The 21,255-nt window shown below is 38.2% G+C and overlaps 1 protein-coding gene across 1 annotated transcript in view; it reads right to left on the bottom strand.

The window, feature by feature from the left end:
- The window catches only part of LOC120524987 (integrin alpha-X-like), a 186,823-nt gene that overhangs the window by 94,446 nt on the left and 71,122 nt on the right, over window positions 1-21,255 (bottom strand). Inside the window, exons 8-11 of the mRNA XM_039746905.1 lie at window positions 17,813-17,966; window positions 15,377-15,515; window positions 13,104-13,180; window positions 9,879-10,005 (exon numbers count right to left, since the gene is read on the bottom strand). Of these exons, the coding sequence (XP_039602839.1) occupies window positions 9,879-10,005; window positions 13,104-13,180; window positions 15,377-15,515; window positions 17,813-17,966 (497 nt within the window). The remainder of the gene's footprint in view (window positions 1-9,878; window positions 10,006-13,103; window positions 13,181-15,376; window positions 15,516-17,812; window positions 17,967-21,255) is intronic.

Below are 21,255 nucleotides of genomic sequence, written 5' to 3'. Positions count from 1 at the left end.
ACCTAAACCAGGTTTCAGAGTGCTACTGCCAGTATGTTGGCTTCCGTAAGACTCCCTGCCAAACCCCAACCATGTCTCCCTCAGCCAGTCCATCAGCATCCGCAAGGAAGACACTACATGACAGGGCCGCTCCTACTCACTTCATTGTCTAAGGAGATGCCCTTTACCAGCTCTATACTCAAGTGCAGGCCTGCTGCTCGTTTCACCAGAGCATACCCCAAACCACCCTTTGCAACATGGGCTCCTGACCGTCTTGCCTCTCTTATCTTACTTAACCTCAGATCTGCTTTGTTCTCTCTCTCCTCCTTTTCTTATTGCTCTGTCTCGCTGATCTGCTGATCCTTCTCATCTTTGATCTCATCTCCTTTCTGCCATTCAGGCTCCCTATATACTGCCAATTTTGCGTGCAAGAGCTGTCCTCCATTTACTTTGAGGTGTGAATGAAGCACCTGACTGATCTGCTCACATTTGCATGTGAATGCATGATAAGCTAAGCACCCCAATCAACTCCAGAGTGGCACTAGCATCACACACCATCACCTGTTTGGAGCCTGCACACTCCAGGACCTGATTATTTATTTAAAAGTTACGCTTCTCCACCAACCTCTTATCACAGAGGTGTAACTCTTCAAAATGACTAAAAACTCCTGAACTCTGCTCTCTGAAACTAGAAGCTATGAGCTTCCGAAGAGCCAAAGCTGGCACACTGTTCTCTTTGTGAGCCTGAGAGTTAAGATCCATTCTGCCAAGTCGCAGTTGTACACCAGTAGTCTGAAACGGCCTGAGAAACAGTTGCAGATGACACAGCAAAGGGCCTAACTGAGGAAATCACTGCACATCACAAAAGACAAGAGAATCTTGAAGCAACAATAAAGCAACAACTCCACTCAACATTGCCCATCACCTTTAAAGACTTGGTAACAAAAAACTAATTATCTGTGCCAAGATAAATTGAACTCTAAATAACCAGTAAACAGCCAGCCTATTTAGTGTTATATGTTTGTCTGTCTGCGTCCAGTCTTATATTTTAATATGAATGAATTTTAAATAAAACAGCTCAGATGCAGTTGAAGTGCAGATTTTCAGCTTTAATTCAGTGGGTTTAACGAAATGATTGCATAAAAATGTGAGGCAACTAAAGCATTTTTAACACAGTCCCTTCATTTCTGAGGCTCAGAAGTAATTGGACAATTGACTCAAAGGCTATTTCATGGGCAGGTGTGTTCAAGTCCGTCATAATGTCATATCAATTAAGCAGATAAAAGGCCTCGAGTTGATCTGAGGTGTGGTGCTTGCATGTGGAAGATTTTACTGTGAACAGACAACATGCGGTCAAAGGAGCTCTCCATGCAGGTGAAAGAAACCATACTTAAACTGCGAAAACAGAAAAAAACCATCCGAGAAATTGCTACAGTATTACGAGTGGCAAAATTTACAGTTTGGTACATCCTGAGAAAGAAAGCAAGCACTGGTGAACTCAGCAACGCAAAAAGACCTGGACGTCCACGGAGGACAGCAGTGGTGGATGATCGCAGAATCATTTCCATGGTGAAGAGAAACCCCTTCACAACGGCCAACCAAGTGAACAACACTCTCCAGGGGGTCGGCGTATCGATATCCAAGTCTACCATAAAGAGAAGACTTCATGAAAGTAAATACAGAGGGTGCACTACAAGGTGCAAGCCACTCATAAGCCTCAAGAATAGAAAGGCTAGATTGGAATTTGCTAAAGAACATCTAAAATAGCCAGCACAGTTCTGGAAAAACATTCTTTGGACAGATGAGACCAAGATCAACCTCTACCAGAATGATGGCAAGAAAAAAGTATGGAGAAGGAGTGGAACAGCTAATTATCCAAAGCATATCGCATCATCTGTAAAACACAGTGGAGGCAGTGTGATGGCTTGGGTGTAGTGCTCTGGGACACTCGTGTTTATTGATGATGTGACACAGGACAGAAGCAGCCGAAAGAATTCTGAGGTGTTCAGAGACATACTGTCTGCTCAAATCCAGCTAAATGACGTCAAATTGATTGGACAGCGTTTCATGATACAGATGGACAATGACCCAAAACATACAGCCAAAGCAACCCAGGAGTTTATTAAAGCAAAGAAGTAGAAAATTCTTGAATGGCCAAGTCAGTCACCTGATCTTAACCCAATTGAGCAGGCATTTCATTTGTTGAAGAATAAACTTCGGACAGAAAGGCCCACAAACAAACAGCAACTGAAAGCCGCTGCAGTAAAGGCCTGGCAGAGCATTAAAAAGGAGAAAACCCAGCATCTGGTGATGTCCAGGAGTTCAGGCTGTCATTGCCAGCAAGGGGTTTTCATCCAAGTATTAGAAATGAAAATTTTATTTCCAGTTATTTAATTTGTCCAATTACTTTTGAGCCCCTGAAATGAAGGGATTGTGTTAAAAAATGCTTTTGTTGCCTCACATTTTTATGCAATCGTTTTGTTCAACCCACTGAATTAAAGCTGAAAGTCTGCACTTCAACTGCATCTGAGTTGTTTCATTTAAAATTCATTGTGGTAATGTACAGAACCAAAATTAGAAAAAAGTTGTCTCTGTCCAAATATTTATGGATCTAACTGTATATGGGTATTTGCTATATTTCTGTAATCCTTGTGTTTATTAATAAATTGTTTTATTCTGTTCCTTAAAATAAGTGGGACTCAGTTACCTTGATATAAGTCTAATGGCCAGAGACCCACTTCCTACAACATAGAAAAGTAAGGTAAATAAAATAGGAGCTAATTAGATAATTAATTAACCAACTCAAAATTCACTGAACTCCTATTACCAATCCAAACCATTAGACTCCTTTTTTAACTGCAGCTTTTTAAACCATTATCTCACATTCACTTTATGATATTTATGTCTATTTCTCTGCTTTTTTTAGTCAACGTATTGTGTAAAATGAAGAAGTGTAATAGGTTATTAGAGAATACACCATATAGCACCTTTCAATTTACCTGGTATTATTGACATATGATTACCTTGACCCCATGGTGCAACACTGATGCTATGAATCTTCCTTTTCACCTGACAATAGAGTTGGCCAGAGTTCTTTGGACTTTCTGTGTCTTGTTACACCGCAAGCTGAAAAAAACTATCCCAGATATTTCTAGTAGAAACATCCACGCTGTCACGAATGTCTTCTGTCTCAAACAATGCACCGATTTCAGTTTAATGAACAATGTGTTATATCCAAAATTTATCACTCAAATGCACACAACTACTACAGGGTATAAGTGAGACACAAAGCCCAAAATGTAAAAAAGAAAGAAAGAAAGTCTCTGCACTAAGGATCTGGGAGTGCAAAGCACTTTGACCATAACCTGTAAGTGAAAAGAATGACTTTGACACTTTTAACAGTGCCTGATATTTTTTATACACTGTGCTAATTTACTTCAGTGCCTCAAGAAAGTATTCAGACCCCTTCACCTTTAACACATTTTGTTATGTTGCTGCCTTGTGCTAAAATCATATACATTCCATTTTCCCTCATCAGGCAACAATCAATAAGCAAGAATGTCAAAGCAAAAACAGGACTCTGTTAAAAATAAAAAACTGAAATACCCCATCGATGCAGGTATTCAGACACTCTACTCAGTACTTTTACTGAAACATCTTTGGCAGTGATTCCAGCTAGGATTCACACACTTGGATTCAGATTTTCTGCCATTCTTCTTTGCAGACCCTTTCAAGTTCTGTTTGTTTGGATGGAGACCAGTAGACAGCTGTTTTCTGTCTCTCCAGAGATGTTTGATTGTGTTCTAGTCTGGGCTCTGGCTGTGGTGCTGAAAACCATATCCAGAGTTGTTCCTAAGCCATTCCTGTGATGTCTTTGCTTTGTCCTGTTGGGAGGTGAACTTCCTTTTCTTTTTTTTAAATTTGAATTTATTAAAAGCATTTAACATTCCATACAAACAAGTCAATTCAATTTAACCCCAGCCCAAGAGAAAGAGAGGAAGGCCAACAGCCAGAGCAAAACTTTAAGAGTAGAAAAGATGGAAGACAATAATATTACAATAAAATAGTAATAGTAATAAAGCAGCTGTTAATGGATTAGGAGGAATAGGAGAGATTGTGTCACCAAGGTTGTCTGATAGGAATTTAAAGATTTTGGTTCAGAATGATGTTAATTTGGTGCACCCCACAAATATATGGTCCAATAAGGCTTGCCTGGTGGGGCTGGGCAATCTCATGGCCTTGGAACCCCTGCAGATTTAGTTTTTTTCTCAAGCCGTCTGGAGTTGTTTGTTTTTTGTTTTTTCTGTCCTCTCTGGCCATCAGACCTTACTTTATTCTTTGTTAATTAGTACAGCCTAATTTTATTTTTTATATTTTTTCTTTTTTCTTTCTTCATCTTGTAAATCACTTTGAGCTACATTCATTTGTACAAAAATATGCTAAAAATAAATGCTGTTGTTGTTGTTGGAGATTGATTGTAATGTTTGCAGGATCTTGCCTTGGAAACATTTTGGACAATTTTATATGAGATAGATGTGCTCAATAAAAGCTTTTAAGTTGATTAATTGTATGCTTGCGCATATGGAGATCGAGGGAATTCTGAGCATGGCTGCCTTCCACTCCTTTACTGAAATGTTGAGTAAGAGATCCTTTTCCCACTATACTCTAGGATCTTTGAAAGGAAAGAATTTTAAAATGTTTTTGTATCTTAGAGAAATGCTGTCTGAGTCCTCAGCCCAGTATGAAATCCTGAGTGCTCTGGAGGAGGTTTTCATGAAATATTTCTCTATTTCAGATTTCTTCAATCCTGTCTTTTCTTCCAGTCCTTGCCACTGAAAAACAACAGGCTGACGATGCTACCAACATGCTTCACAGTACTGCACAGGTGATAGAGGTGCCTGGTTTCTTCCAGTCATGATACTTAGAAATGAGGCCAAACAGTTCAAGCTTGGTTTCATTAGACAAGAGAGTCTTGTTTCTCAGAATCTGGGAGTCCTTTAGTTGTCTTTCTTCTAATTCCAAGCATATGTTGTCTGGCCACTCTGTTGTACAGCACTGACTAGTAGAATGTTGAAGTGATGACTGTTCTTCTGGAGGTTTCTCCCATCTCTACATAGGTTCTCTGGAGCTCAACCAGAGTGATCATTGATTTCTTGGTCACCTCTCTTACCAAGGCCCTTCTGCCTGGATTGCTCAGCTTGGCTGGGTAGCCTACTCTAGGAAGATACCTGGTTGTTTAAAACATTTTTCATTTATGGTTAACGGAGGCCACTGTACTTTTGGGAATCTTCAATACTGCAGAAAATGTTTTGTAGTCTTTGCCAGATCTGTACTTTGAAACTATCCCATCCTTAAGCTCTACAGACAATTCCTTTAACGTCATGGCTTGGATTTTGCTGAACTGTGTGACCTTCTATAGATAGGTTTGCGTCTTTCTTAATCATTCCAATCAATTGTATTGACCACAAATGGAGTCCAAAAAGGGGTAGAAACATCTCACCATAGGGTGTGATTATTTGTAATATTTCTGTTTTTCATTTTTAATAAATTTGCAAAAATTCCTAACATCCCTGTTTATACTTTGTCATTCTGAGGTATTAAATGTTTTTCATTAGGGAAATTAAATCATTTGAACAATTTTAGCATAGGCTGCACCATAGCAAACATGAAAAAGGTGAATAGGTCTGAATACTTTCTGAAGATAATGCATATACAGTGCATTCAAACATGAATGGAGTTAACGAATGCCCAAGAAAATGTGGGACACCAGAGTGGTACAGAATGAAGGTAGAGCTCTGTACAGCACCAGGAGAAAAAGACAACCAGCACTAATAGGAGTGACAATCAACATGCCATGTGGGAAGAAGAGCCCTATAATGGGCAATAACCTCTAACAGGTATATGAGGCGCCCAAGACAGGGACACAGAGAGAAAGAGAGAGAGAGAGGCCATTGAGGTGTGGCAAGAGGCCTGCACATTTTTTTAGAAATAGGTAACTCAACAGTCACTAGCCAAGAAACTGAGTCAATTGTGTCCTGAAAATGGTAAAAGGCCATGTCAATTCCTAATAGCTCATAAGCTACAAATACACTGTTCCAGATTTGAAAGAAATTGTGTTCTTGATTTTAATGAGGCCATCTAGAAGCTGTTTGGCACTTTACGACCTACATAAGGCTCCAAGTGAAGTGATACCATAGGCTCGTAGAGGAGATAAAGCTTTGTGTCATTGTAACTAAAAAAGGCCGTCTCTGACTAAGAAAATGACTTCCAGGCTTGGCCTAGAAATTGTCCTGATAGTGAGTTTAAAGATAAAGACTTCAATAAGTCTAATGATTCCAATCATTCCAATCAATTGTATTGACCACAAATATAAGATCCCAGATCTCAGCATCACAGTACAAACCAAATACTAGCTTAGCAGACCCTGTCGCACATTGCATTCAGCACTTTAATAATTTTAATCCTGTAACTCACCAGGAAGTCTTAACTTTAATTACTAAAATGAAGCCCACTACTTGTTCCCTAGATCCAGTGCCAACAAAACTAGTAAAAGTGCAATGGATGTTCTTGCAGCCTATTCTAACCGTTATCAATAGTTCATTACTGCATGGCACCGTACCTGATGCACTAAAAGTGTCAGTCATTAAACCTTTACTTAAAAAGTCAGACCTAGACCCACACATACTAAATAACTATAGGCCTATTTCAAATTTACCATTTCTCTCTAAAATACTAGAGAAAGTAGTCGCCAGTCAGCTTCAGTCACACCTTACGCATTACAATTTATTTGAGAAATTCCAGTCTGGCTTTCGCACTGGTCATAGTACAGAAACGGCACTAACACGGGTTGTAAATGACATTCTGATATCCTCTGATGAAGGAAATTCCACTGTAATTATGTTGTTGGACTTAAGTGCAGCATTTGACACCATTGACCATTCTATTTTACTGCACAGGCTAGAAAATGATGTTGGGCTTACAGGCCCCGTGCTCGCTTGGTTCAGTTCTTATTTATCAAATCGATTCCAGTATGTACAGAAATGTGCAGACAGTACTCCATCATTATACACAGAAGTTCAATATGGTGTCCCGCAGGGCTCAGTACTGGGACCTTTACTGTTTTCACTTTACATGCTTCCACTGGGATCTCTCATTAGGAAACATAATGTTAATTTTCACTGTATGCAGATGACACCCAGTTATACCTTTCATTTAAATCAAATGAAGTTTCTCCGATGTTGTCTTTAATTAGTTGTGTTAGTGAATTAAAGGAATGGATGAATGAGAACTACTTGTCTTTAAATACAGATAAAACAGAGATGTTAATTGTTGAGGGAATGACGCTGATCACAGCAATATTTTGTCGTCATTTAACTCAGTTGGAATCCCAATTAATTTTACTGAATCAGCCCGCAATCTAGGAGTTATCTTTGACTCTAGCATGTCATTTAAAGCGCATATTACAAAGTCGTCCAAAACATGTTTTTCCATCTTAAAAATATTAGGAAATTAAGGCGCTTTCTAAATAAACAGGATTGTGAGAAATTAATTCATGCATTTATCTCTAGTAGGATTGACTACTGCAATGCGGTGTTCACTGGCTGTTCAAACTGTTCTCTATACAGCCTCCAGTTAATCCAAAATGCGCTGCAAGAATTATTACAAGAACAAGAAAATATGAACACATAACCCCAGTTCTTAAATCTTTACACTGGCTCCCAGTTAAATTTAGGGCAGATTTCAAAATCCTCCTTTTAACATATAAAGCATTAAATGGCCAAGGTCCGCTTACTTGTCTGAACTTATCATGACTTACAAACCTGAGCACATTAAGATCTCAAGATGCCGGTCTGCTTAGGATTCCAAGGATTAATAAAATAACAGTGGGAGGTCGAGCTTTTAGTTACAGGGCCCCTAAACTGTGGAATGGTCTTCCTGCTTCCATAAGAGATGCCCCCTCGGTCTCAGCCTTTAAATCCCGGCTGAAGACTCACTACTTCAGTTTAGCATATCCTGACTAGAGCTGCTGATTAACTGTACATACTGCATCTCTGTTGTTAGTCATTAGCACTATAACATAAGTAACATGATAATTATATTTGAATACTAACCCTCACCTATTCTGTTTCTTTTCTCGGTACCCAAATGTGGCCATTGGTGCCACGGCCCACCTGCCAAGTTGTTTGCCTGCCTATGGTAAAGTCATCCCTGATGGAGGATCACAGGAATCATGGGAAAGAGGGTCCTTTCATCGGAGCAACGTTTCAGCCGTGGCATGGCCAAATGGGGAGGCAGCTAGATGGATGAGGTCTCCAGGACTCTAAAAATATCCAAACCTAATTATGTCATATCATCTACTGTTAAACCGTAATTCTAAAATTTTTATTATTATACTGTCTTAAGGAATTGTTCTGTTGTGTATATTGTATTGTATTGACCCCCTACTTTTGACACCCACTGCATGCCCAACCTACCTGGAAAGGGGTCTCTTTGAACTGCCTTTCCCGAGGTTTCTTCCATTTTCCCTACAAGGTTTTATTGGGAGTTTTTCCTTGTCTTCTCAGAGAGTCAAGGCTGGGGGGCTGTCAAAAGGCAGGGCCTGTTAAAGCCCATTGCGGCACTTCCTGTGTGATTTTGGGCTATACAAAAATAAACTGTATTGTATTGTATTGTAATGACAAGTGAAAACGTTGAGATAATCCCTGGCCAAAGAAACAGGCCAGGGTTGAAGAAAAGGGGATGATTAGAGATAAAAAAGTGGTAAGAATGATGGGCTTCGAAAGCTTTAGGAACAAGCCTCAACATCTGAAAGACTGGAGACACAAATCTTGTTTATAGAAATTAGACCAATGGAAGAGAAGAAACACTTGCTGTTGTGACGTCCATTGCTAACTTTGAGGTTTTTCCCCTCTTTATCACTTCTGTGTGTCCTGTGCTATGGGGAAAAAATACAATTTTTAAATATTCTGTGCTTACATAGTGCTTTCTTCAGAGTGAGATTTCTAAATCGTTACTTGTTGTTGGACCAAACATTACAATGAGAAAGATGTGATCTGACTTTGATGATGCCGCGGCTGTTAGTGCCACAAATTTTGGCTTTCATTCTCCTTAGTCTCCTGAGTTTTCATAGAATGGTGTAATAAATCAAAAATTTCAAATAAACAGCAGATCTTTAGGCAAAACCAACTCATTAATTGGAGAGTTTAAACTAGCAGAAAGATCAAGGATACTCAAAAAATAGCTCAGCAGTGACGTAGGGATATTTCCAAATCCACAATGTGTTGGACCTTGAAGTGGATTGGCCATAGCAGCAGAAGACCACGATGAGTTGTACTCTTGTCAGAAAAAGAACAGGAAGACAAGGTTACCATGGGATTGTCATAACCAAAAGTGGATGATGGATGATTGAAAAACTATCTGAGGAATCTTTATTTCTGATGTGACTTGCAGATGGTATGTCAGACCCTAACTAGTCAAACAATTTTCTGTAACTAGCATGTGTCAGTGGTACAGGCCAAGTGTTGCACTGAAATGGAAGTGGGAATGTTTTCTTGGCACATATTAGCTGGCACTAGCTGAGTGTTATTTGAGTGTGTCAGGGTGCCTTAGCATTGTGAGCAGTGTAAAGATTTTTAGCAAATTTCCACACTTATCAAACGAATAATGCACCATGCCATACCATCTCCAGCTGGTAGTGACTTAACAGTGACTTCATGGTGTCTTTAGAACACCTTATAAAAACTTCAGGCTGTTCTGGAGACAAAAGAGTGTACTACCTGATGCTGGATAGAGTGATCAAATAACTACTTACTGTATATATTACAACTTTGATTAGCTTTACTGATAAAACATCATCTTATTCTTTTTAATTTTTTAATAAACTTTATAAATGTGGTTACCTAGGTAAGAACTTTTCATATCTCGGTCATGAGAAGAGACATTAATGAATGTTTCAGCCTTTCCTTTCCTTTCCAAAGCTCCCCCTGACCAGTCAAATGATCCCACTGCTCCCAGTAACATGCTTTTCTGCAAAAAAGAAAACATAGTATGTTTATAGAGTTAATAGTAAATCAACAGATTTTTTCAAATATGCTCATTCATTGCATAGAATAACTGTTGATAACAATGAAGCTTGATTTAAGAACAAAATCAACGTATGCATGGTTCAAGAGCTGAAAAGTTGTGAAACATCTGCAGACTACAAGAACAAAAAGTATATAGCTAATATATGGCCAATAGTTACAAGTAAATTTTTTATAACTTGCTAGTTTCAAGTACTAAATTATATTTGGATACATTGAATGCAATTCAAAGGCTTCTATTTTCTCATGAAGGTGCCCTGAGCATGGATAAGGTGCTAAATAAATAAAATGTATTATTATTATTATTATTATTATTATTATTATTATTGTTGTTGTTGTTGCCACGTATGACGAAGTTGTCATAGGAGGACAGAGGTTCGAAGAACTCATTTTTATAATGTTCCTCCTAGGTTTTCACAGGAGTGTCACTGACACTCCCAAGGCCCGACCAATGATCCTCCTGGAGGAAGATGTCCCTTGTGGAGCTGGCTGCTCCGAACCATGGTTCTTCATTGGGGGAGGAGTACTGTGGACTATGGCCGGACATTCATCCCAGCCAATACCCCCAGGCTGTCAGAGGGAGCCATCCCTGCGACATGGAGATGCCCCGAATTCTAGCAGGACATCATGGACATTGGAGTTTTCCTGTACAGCCCTGCTGGATAACATCGGGGTCACCAGGGGATGCTGCAGGGAGGCTCGGAGACTTCTACTTTACCTCTAACCCGGAAGTACATCTTAGTCACAGCGGCTTAGTCACAATGACGTACTTCCGGGATGAAAAGAAGAGTTTTGATCTGACCCGGAAGTGCTAGGAAGTCACATGGACTGAGGGTTCCGAAGCACTTCCGGGTCAAGGACTATATAAAGGACTGTGGAAGATCCCAGGGTTGAGCTGAGTCGGGTGGCAGAGGGACAACGCGCCTGGGAGTGGAGGATTATATTGATTGTTGATTTATTATTGTTATTGTATGAGTAAAGTGGAGTGGAGGGTGCTTTGTGCACATTGTGTTCTGAATAAAAATGATTATTGGACTTTTATCTGGTGTCTGGTCTGAGGGTTCAAGGGGACAACAGTGCCCCCTATTTGTCACACATAATACTTGAAATAAAATGATAAATGGCCAATAGTTACAAGTTAATTTTTTTGTATTATTGTATTTTGTATTATTATTATTATTGTTGTTGTTGTTGCGTCTAACCCACTCTGGCCAGATCTGCAAGATTTCTTGCATGTTTGGTATAGTCTTGTGGAGCCAGATGTGTACAGCATACGTCAGCAGTTAAGAATTGTTCTTAAATATGACAGGAAACAATTAAATGGGTCACTGAGTGTGACACCTCTAAAGCAATCCAATGCTTCTTGAAGGTTGAGCTCAAAGTAGTAGCTGTGCCTAAACGGTAAAGAACAATGGTGCTCTTGTGAATGTAACTTGACTGATAGCAAGCCTTTGGTCATGATGGCTAAACTGTCTGTGGCTGGAATGTCCCCTAAAAGCACCACTGTTAAATGAATTAATGGGTCTCCTGTGTGTGGAGAACACATTATATATGTTAAAAATGTACATAGCCTGTTGCAAGGGAAGAAATGTATATAACCACTATAACCATATTATGCTTTGGAATTCAAAGATATTGCTGGATGAGTGGTAAATGTGAATGAAGCAGCTGGATGTGGACACAGTTACTCACAGTTATGATGATACAGTGGGAGTAATTGTGAGGTTCAAAGGATTATAGTTGTATAAAAATATGAATTCAAGCTAAACAGTATGTTGTTACACTCAGGAGGTAAAAAGAGAGCACATTAAGCAATTTTTTTTTCTGTTGATAGCAAAGAATCACAGGAGTTGAAGACTTGTAGTCAGTACACCTAAAACAGTAAATGTGCCTAATGATTGTGATACCAGTAGAGCTATGGATGAAGCCATACAGCATCCAAGCTCTGCATGTCTAAATGAATAAATAACGTAAAATAAAATTGCAGTCTAGTTGTAATTACCAAGTATGCAATACCAAAATATGTATATATCCATAGAAGTAAAAAATCAAAAAAAGTGATCTCCTTAATATCTTTTTGGTCTCTGCTAGACAACAATGAGATCAGAAAGAAATAAAATTCGGACATTTCTTTTGTCTCCTGCTTCTCAGATTTTTCTCCTGAGATAAAACACTCCAGTAGTCTCACATGAGCCTCCTCTTGAGTTTTGGCAGAGATGTCAGCAAAGTCATACAGTGGGCTCAGATCTTACATGCCAAGTAGTGTATTTGTCTGCAATTTAAACATATTTGCATTGCGTACTCATAATATATGGTGAATTTTATGGACAGGTGGTGTGGTAATAAAACACTTAACTACGATTTCACAACTGTAATTATTGCTTCTGAAGAATGTCATTAGTTACTCTAATTTATATTGCTGTACTCCATCTGGAAGAAAGGGTAGACAGTGTGGCATAAGACTTTCATCTTCAGACCCTGAAGTTGTGGGTTCTAATCCCACTTCTGACACCTGTGACTTTGAGCAAGACACATACTTCACCTGCTTGTGCTACAATTAGAAAAAAAGAAAGGTAATCAATTGTATTTCAAATGTTGCAATAGTTTTGTTTCTAATGTCATTTCCTTTCCTGCTTTTGAGTTTTCCCTTTTTTCCACCCTTTTTCACATTTAGGATAATAAATGCACCACTGCAAAATCCAGGGTTTTGTCACTTTTATTAAGGTAGGCAGTTCTATAATTCTATATACATTTGGCCATCTTTTGATTCCTTCATTTTGTTAAGGTGAAATCATCAGGAACCAAACAGTATTTGAAAAAAATGTTATGCAGTAGTGACCACCATGCAAGGCATTATATAAAAATACAACAGAAAAGTTTAATCATTCACTCTGTCTTTTCTACTGATCCCAGATGAAATGTTCAAAAATATTTGCATTCTGCAGTTACAGGCTTAAGTGCTGGAAAACATAATTACATGTTAAGTACGAGTTGGCAATGCTGGGGTTGTTATAGTAGTAAGGAGAGCTAAGAAGTACCCACCTCTGTAATCAAAGCACTGAATCCTCCTTGAGAAAGCTCCATTTGAAATGAACTGAAATTTGATTTTTCATTTGATCCTGCAGGAATCATAAAAGGACAGGAAAGATTATTGGACATGGCTCAGTGCTTCTCATTATCTTAAACACACTTCTGAAAAGATCACATAACATGGCTGTACTCCAAACAAGAGAATATTTATATAATGCATCTTCTGTAAACTGCATGTGTGAGTACAGGATCAGGGTGACCTAAGACTTCCAAGCTACCCAAGAATTTTTTTACTTTTCATTTCTGGAACTGATGCCATCTAAACTTTCTTAATAGTTCTGCTTTCACCAGAACAGGCAAGTGCACACTTCCTATTTAATCATAAATTACTGTAAGCAACCAACATCATGAACTTTTATGGGACAGCAATACCCATTTGTTATACTGTATGATCATGGGCATAAGCATAAAAACATTTTAACAGTAATATTGGTGCCTATGTATTATTAGTTTTGCTGTATGATCTCCTTCAGGAGTGGAATCTGGAAGGGATTGGTGAAAATTGAATTAATTACTTTTACACATAAATAAAACATACAAGAACATGGGGACACAGCTGGAAACTTGTTAAGAGCGGATTTTGCACAAATGTTAGAAGTCTGTCGTCATGTAAAGATCTATAGACACATAGAATAAATTGTCAAGTAGTGTGGTGGAGAGCAGCAGATCTCGACTGGATGTTATTTTAGACAATCTAGTTGAAAAAGGATGGAGAAACCTGTTCGGTTGAACAGTTCATTCAGAACTTTTCTAATGTCCTAATGTGTTGAAGTGCTTTTTACTTTTTAACCACTTATTGCACTAAAGGTTTTTGGTATTATTGTGCCTAAAGTACATACTTAAAAATAAACGACTATTACTTCTTTATTGTAATAAAGGAGCTGCAAATGGCTTAAGTGTAGCAAGTACAACACTTCAAATTTTTTAAGTATTTATATGATTAAAAGCCTATATGTATATCAATATCAACTAAATAAAACACAACAAAAGTTGGTGCTTTTAGGGATTTCTCTAGACTTTATAGTATCTAACTAAGACATTTTATGATGCACAGCACTTTGAAAATACATTGCACGTGACACGGTGATGCGCGAGTGATGTGATACAGGTGGGGGGATTCCTCATGTGAAAGTTCGAGTGGCACAAGTACAGCAAATCAATTACTCATTGATGCTCTGAGAGTCATTGCCGGTGTTCTTCGAATTGAAATTGATAGATCAGAAAACTAACAGGTAGAACATTCAGCAGACAGCCTGGTTTGATAATTGATTCTATGACGCTTTAACTGTAAAACTATGCACCGCAATGCCTCAAAGTCATACTAAGCAGTTATTACAAATCAAATGTAGTCTCAAGTCTTTTATCAAACATGTTGTTCTCAATAAAGTCAAAACTTTGCTCAGAATGAAGTTTTGTGCATAACAATTCGTAAAAGTGCTGGGGATTTGTTTGCCATCAGTAGAGGCTATCGGAGGTAAACAAGATGAAAATATACAAAATGTACAAGATGATATAACTGCTGTCAAGGTAGAACTGAAGTAGTAAGCTAATTCAAAGTTGAAGTCACACAGAACAGTTCTCCATTTTAAGATAGATGAGTTTGAAAACTTGCCAATACTTTTCAATGAGAGGTTTTGAAATTTTAAAACTGTGTACAGCGTGATCTGTGTGGGGTATCTCAATTCAGTCTCGATAAATTTCCTTGACGAGTAAGTGGTCCACATTTCAACTAAGTTGAACTAAACTATGGAGTGGCGAGTTGTTTCATGTGGACAGACAGACATGACTCTCGCAATAGTTGCTTTGGACATTATATGTGAGTGCACTTAAAAAAGGTAAAAAGTTATATCCATGTTGTTTTTTATTTTATTTTCCTTTTTAGTGTGGAAATAGCTTTTACCATTTTTTTTTTCTTTTAAAAGAATTTCACTGTTCTCTGTAATCATGAAAACAATGATCCTATAAACCCGTGTTTAAATGTTTACCAGCACCATTTATGACTATGAGATTAATTCACTCTAAAACAGCCTTGTGAGTTTAAGCATATGTGTAAATGTACCCCATAATAGACTATCACCTTCTTCAAGATTAGCTGCTGAATGATGCCTCATTATTCCTGCCATGTTGAATGTCATTAATGGAGTTATACATTCTAAATTTTTTACTGTGAGCATTTTGAAATTCAATAATCTTACTTTCTGATGGGATTAAACTCCGCACATTACCTTCAATAGCAAAGATTTTTTCTCTAAGCTCTTTCTGGATAGAAGTTAAAGCATCAAAGCTGTCTACTCTAAATATGTTATTTTCAGAAGATGCAATTTTCTGAAGGTCATTCTTGTGTTTCTCAAAATCTTTACCAATCTGAAAAGAAAAGAAAATGATGGGATTTAGAAAAACTGGAAGTTATGGCAGGCTACAAACACATCCTTAGTGTAGAGAAGGTTGTAATGAATTAATAACATGGCATAACACTATTGTCAAACATAAGTTAGAATAGTGACTAAAACTATAAATATATTATTATCATTATTAGTATAATAATATAAAGAAAGAAAGAAAGACCTTGCAATAATGTGGTTAATGTTGCTGCCTGTACTGGGTTTAATTCAGCCATCAGGTCACACGTGGATTTTGCATGTTACCTCGCAATCTGTCTGCGATTTTCTTTGGGTCCTCTGGTTTTCCTCCTATGTTACCAGTTAGGTTGGCAGTTGACTCTGAATTGTCCCAGTCTGAGTGTGGATGTATTCATGTGTGGGCCTTTGATGGATTGGCAACACTTCCAGAGCTGGTTCCTATTTTGTCTGTAGTGCATCTCTCAGAACGTTAAACTGTATTAAGGTTTGATTTAAGAATGTTCAGTGTAATTGGAATATTGAAGTTTTTGAAATTTTAGATTATAATTATTTATTTTTGTGAACTGTTTGAGTCACCTCTTATACTTTTGTAGCAGCAAATTGAAAACTGTATCTTTTATATGTGGATGTATGGCTTGAAGTTTAAGTTTTTTAAGTCTAAGAAGCTCTTTTAAAATCACTACAGAAATTGAATTATTTTATAGTTAACAAAGTTAGAACTGCTAAATCTGAGAGATTAGTTTGTTTTGATATTTTTAAAAGACCGAAGAACAGCAGTGAGCATACAATTGTAACCAAAAGTTTTGAGAATGACACAGGTATTGGTTTTCACAAAGTTTGCTACTTCAGTGTTTTTAAATCTTTATGTCAGATGCTTCTATGGTATACTGAAGTAGAATTACAAGCATGTCAAAGGCTTTTATTGACAATTACATTAAGTTTAAGCAAAGAGTCAACATCTGCAGTGTGGCCCTTCTTTTTCAAGACCTCTGCAATTCACGCTGGCATACTGTCAATCGACTTCTGGTCCAAATCCTGACTGATGGAAACCCGTTCTTGCATAATCAATGCTTGGAGTTTGTTAAAATTTGTGGGTTTCTGTTTGTTCTGACCACAAGTTCTCAATGGGATTAAAGTCTGGGGAGCCACTTAGTTATCACTTTTGCCTTATGACACGGCACTCCATCATGCTGGAAAAGGGATTGCTCCTGTCAGAAGATGTTTCGGTACCATTTGGTACTAACTTTAGGCCACGACTGTACTGAGTCGCTTTACTGCTACAAATCTTTCAAACTACTTGTTTAAATGTATCAATTCTTTTCATTTGATTCATTTGATTTAGAGTCTGGCATATATGTAGAGTCTGAGTGGGTAGGGGCCCCTTCTGATCGCATCGCAAATACATGATTCAATATTTTGTACGTTATGTTGATATATCTATATGTATAATATATATATTTAACATGATAATTCATATTACTTTGTCATGTTTCAGTACACAAAGCATAAAAACACGTTTAAAATGCATTATTAAAATAAGATGTTACACTACAAAATCACACATGAATGAGAATTGTGCAACTTGTAATGAATCATTTGTGAATGAAATGAATGAGAATTATTAGACTGGTTACTGGTTAGGGACTCCTTATGAGTCAAATTAGTCATGATTCTTGATTCAGGTGGTCCTTGTACATGCACTTTAAACATTGTCACAAAAGTGTGATTAGAGATCACCTAAAAGGCTCAGGTAAGCCCTCCATAATCATTCAATGGCAACAGGGGATGCTATTGCTAATAATGTCTTCTTTTACAGCACCAATCAGTCCCCGGGAAATGATGCTCAGCCCCATTCCTGGCCAGCAACGTAAACCTTGACCTTAAGCAAACGGCCTGATGGAGAAAGGTGTTTTTTTCAATAAGACGAATGACAAAACATAACTATCTGATGCTACCAAAGAAAGTGCGCAGACACTTGTTTATGTTATTTCATTTTATTCTGCAAATTACTTATTAAACAGGGTCACTGCTAGCTTGAAGCCCCAACATGTGTCTAACGATTGTTATCACAATATCTACCTGGCATCATTCAGGACTCACGTGTACCTTAGACTCCCATTGATTTCAAATGAATCGATTTGTTCCTGCTCACAAATCAATTCATATGATTCAATGAAAAGAGTTGTTCAAAACGAACGACTCATTTGTGAATCCCCCATCACTGCTGAAGAATTAAAACTACAGACTGAGGCGAAGTGCTGAGTTGGTTTAACAGTGAAGAGTATAAGATTCTGTACTTACCCCAATCGCATACCGGATGATGTGTCGACTTTCTGCCAGTGGGATCACATCTTCATAATTCAGTTTCTTGTCATTTGAAATACCATCAGTTATAACTATGAGCAACTTCTTTGATTCATTCCTCATTCCAAAGTCTTCCGAGAACATTTTGTCTCTGTCAACAAAGAAAAAACACAGAAGCTGAAATATTTATTAATTTACAGTTTAATGTGTCACATTTCCCTTTACAATTTCAGCACCTTGTACTGTAACTTTTACTAAAATTGTTTAATTTTATGATTTTCCCCACAACAACCACACTGCCATTGAACACTGGAGCAGTGAAAACATGTTCTCTGGAGTGGTGAGTCACTCTTCACTATCTTGTAGTCTGATGGATGAATCTCAGTTTAGTTCACATTGTTTAAAGTCCATCCGTCCATCCATTATCCAACCCACTATATCCTAAGTACAGGGTCACAGGGGTCTGCTGGAGCCAATTTGGGCGCAAGGCAGGAACAAATCCTGGGCAGGGCGCCAGCCCACCGCAGGACACACACACACCAAGCACACAATAGGGACAACTTAGGATCGCCAATGCACCTAACCTTCATGTCTTAGGACTGTGGGAGGAAACCGGAGCACCCAGAGGAAACCCACGCAGAGACGGGGAGAACATGCAAACTCCATGCAGGGAGGCCCCAGGAAGCAAACCTGGGTCTCCTTACTGTGAGGCAGCAGCGCTATCACTGTGCCACCGTGCCGCCCTTGTTTAAAGTCTGCTGTAGTTAAATCTCTGCTTAAGAAGAAAACTCTCAGCTCCTCTGTACTTGAAAATTTTAGCCATATTTCTAACCTGCCTTTTTAAAATAAAATTCTAGGAAAATAGTTTTTCAGTAATTAAAAGACTATTTAAATAAACATTCTATATCAACAAATCATTGTACTGAAACTGCACTGCTTAAAGGGGTAAATGACTTATGGCTTGATTCTGACAGCGGCCACATATCTGTTCTTGTTTTGCTAGAGATGAGTGCAGCATTTGAAAACACAGACCACAGATCTTCTTATACAATACGCTACCGTGGCTGTCCAGGATTTTAAATCACCTGTAGCTATCAAACGGTTTGAACTATTGACTTGAAATTTGGTACACATATACAACATAACGTCTACTATCCGCTTTCAGGGTGATGATTGACCTCCAAGGATATTAATCTTTTTTTTATTTTATATGGCAGGGCGGCCATGTGGCACATGTGTACGGGTGCCTGTCTCATCACTATCACCTTCTCCGTCACTTCCCCTACCTCTTCATATCTTAAATTACCCTTCAGTGAAAAATGATCGAAAATGTACAGTACTAAGTAACTGCAACACAAACACCCTCTTTAATTAATGAATAGATGAGTAGTAATTTCCACAAAGCAAATAAGGAAAAAACTGAAACCTTAGTCTTTAGAAAAAAAGAAAATAATGATGGTATTTGTAATGGTTTGATTTCAGCTGCACAATATCTTGCCACTTCCAGAAGCCACTTGTCTGGGCCTGGAACTGTCAATAGTCATGAGATGGGCAGATGAGGACACGCAAATTCAATAAGGGGTTGGTGCAAAAGTGTCAAGTGTTTTTATTAAAATTCACAAGCAGTGTCTAATAGTGCAGTGCATAAGAGTATTTCATAAGTAATCCATTAAAACAGTGAATAGTCTACTAGTTAAAATTCCCATAATCCAGAGATGAAATCAGTATAAAACAACAGTCATCAGGTTCTTAAGTCCTTCTCCATTCACCCATAGTTCACTTAGCTGAAGGAGAGTCCAAGTTCCATGATGCCCCATAGGAATTTAGGACACTGCTGCAACCCAGGGGAGCTGCCATCTAACATTCTAGGGGAAGCAGTAACCTAAAGATGGCTGGTTGGGCTACTTCCCTTACATCGCTCAGTTCTAAACATTGGCTAGAGTGGTGTAAAGGAAGCGGCTGGAGGAGTGGAAACATATTCTCGCAGTGTTAAATCATGCTACCATATCTGGCAGTCTTATAGCCAATCTGGGTTTTTGCAAATGTCAGGAGAACATTGCTTTCTGGAATGTATAGCACCTACTGTAAAGTTTGGCAGAGGAGGGATAATGGCCTGGGACTGTTTTTCAGGACCCATTGATTCTACTGAAGTGTCCAGTTAATGCTTCAGCATACAGAGATATTTTTGGCAACTGTGCACTTCCAACATTGTGACAACAGTTTGGGGGAGGCCATTTTATTTTCTGGCATGACTGTTCCCTATGCATTAAGCTAGGTCCATACATACATATATACATGGAGAACGTTAATTAGCCTGCACAAAGCCAGGACCTCAATCCTATTACACAACTCTGGGATGAATTGAGACATCATTGAGAGACAGGCCCAGCATCAACACCTGACATTACAAATGTTCTTGTGGCCAAATGGACACATATTCCAAAATCTTGTGGAAACTGTTATAGCCACAACAGGGGTCCAACTACATAGTAATACTTATGGTTTTGGAATGGTTAAAATACAACCATATCATTGATCTTTTTATTTTAAGTAGAGGTAAAAATAAAAAAATGAACTATCAAATAACGAATTAAATAAAAATCTGATTGATTTCATAATGGCAAATTTAGCTGTAAGAATTTGTTGTTAGTTCCCTGTTTACTAGGACTGAAAGTGAAAGTAAAGTTTCACATGAGAAGTCACAACGGCTCAGTTTTTGTTATCAGCAAAACAGGGCAAGTTTCACTTTGCACATAGCTCTGTGAAACCCATGAAATAGTTTTTGGGGTGGGTTTTCCTCATTTTTTTGGGTGGAAAATAACAACTTCTGCTCTCTAAGGCTCATTCACACTTCTGTGTTTACCTGTGTTCTTTACTGCATCTGCAAAAAAAAGTATTTACTCTGTGCCACGCTAGTAAAATCAATTCTGTTTATGCCCCTCATTCACATCACAGCAGAAGAGTACAGTACATTTTTGAAAACTGTGACATGCTTCATGTTCTCCACACAAAGACACACTAAATCACACCATTGTGCACATTACTAGGTTCTTCTCATAGGAAAACTCAACACATGGAAAGTCATCGCTACCAAACCCCTGCACCAGGGGCGGTCCCAGCCTGTTTGGTGCCCTGGGCAAACAACCCCTCTGGCACCAGATGCCCCCCTCTCCAGCATTCTAATAAACACTGAACAAAATGAGTGCATTAAAACAAACTATTGGACAAAATCAAATTTTACATTTATACAGCACCAAAATATTTCGTATTAGTGTAAAATTTTTCACTTTAGGACCATCTCCAGTCATCAGTTCACCAGGTCACTAACAACTACATAAACCTTTTCTCTCAGATCTCAACTTTTCCCACCTACCACTCTACTACGTGAGTCATTTGCATTAGTAAGTTAGCACGCAAACATATATATCTATACAAAAAAA

The sequence above is a fragment of the Polypterus senegalus genome, chromosome 3 (genome assembly GCF_016835505.1).
Source record: "Polypterus senegalus isolate Bchr_013 chromosome 3, ASM1683550v1, whole genome shotgun sequence".
NCBI classification, from domain to species: Eukaryota; Metazoa; Chordata; class Cladistia; order Polypteriformes; family Polypteridae; genus Polypterus; species Polypterus senegalus.
The sequence above is the reverse complement of the archived record's forward strand: the minus strand, read 5'-3'. Positions and strand labels throughout refer to the sequence as shown.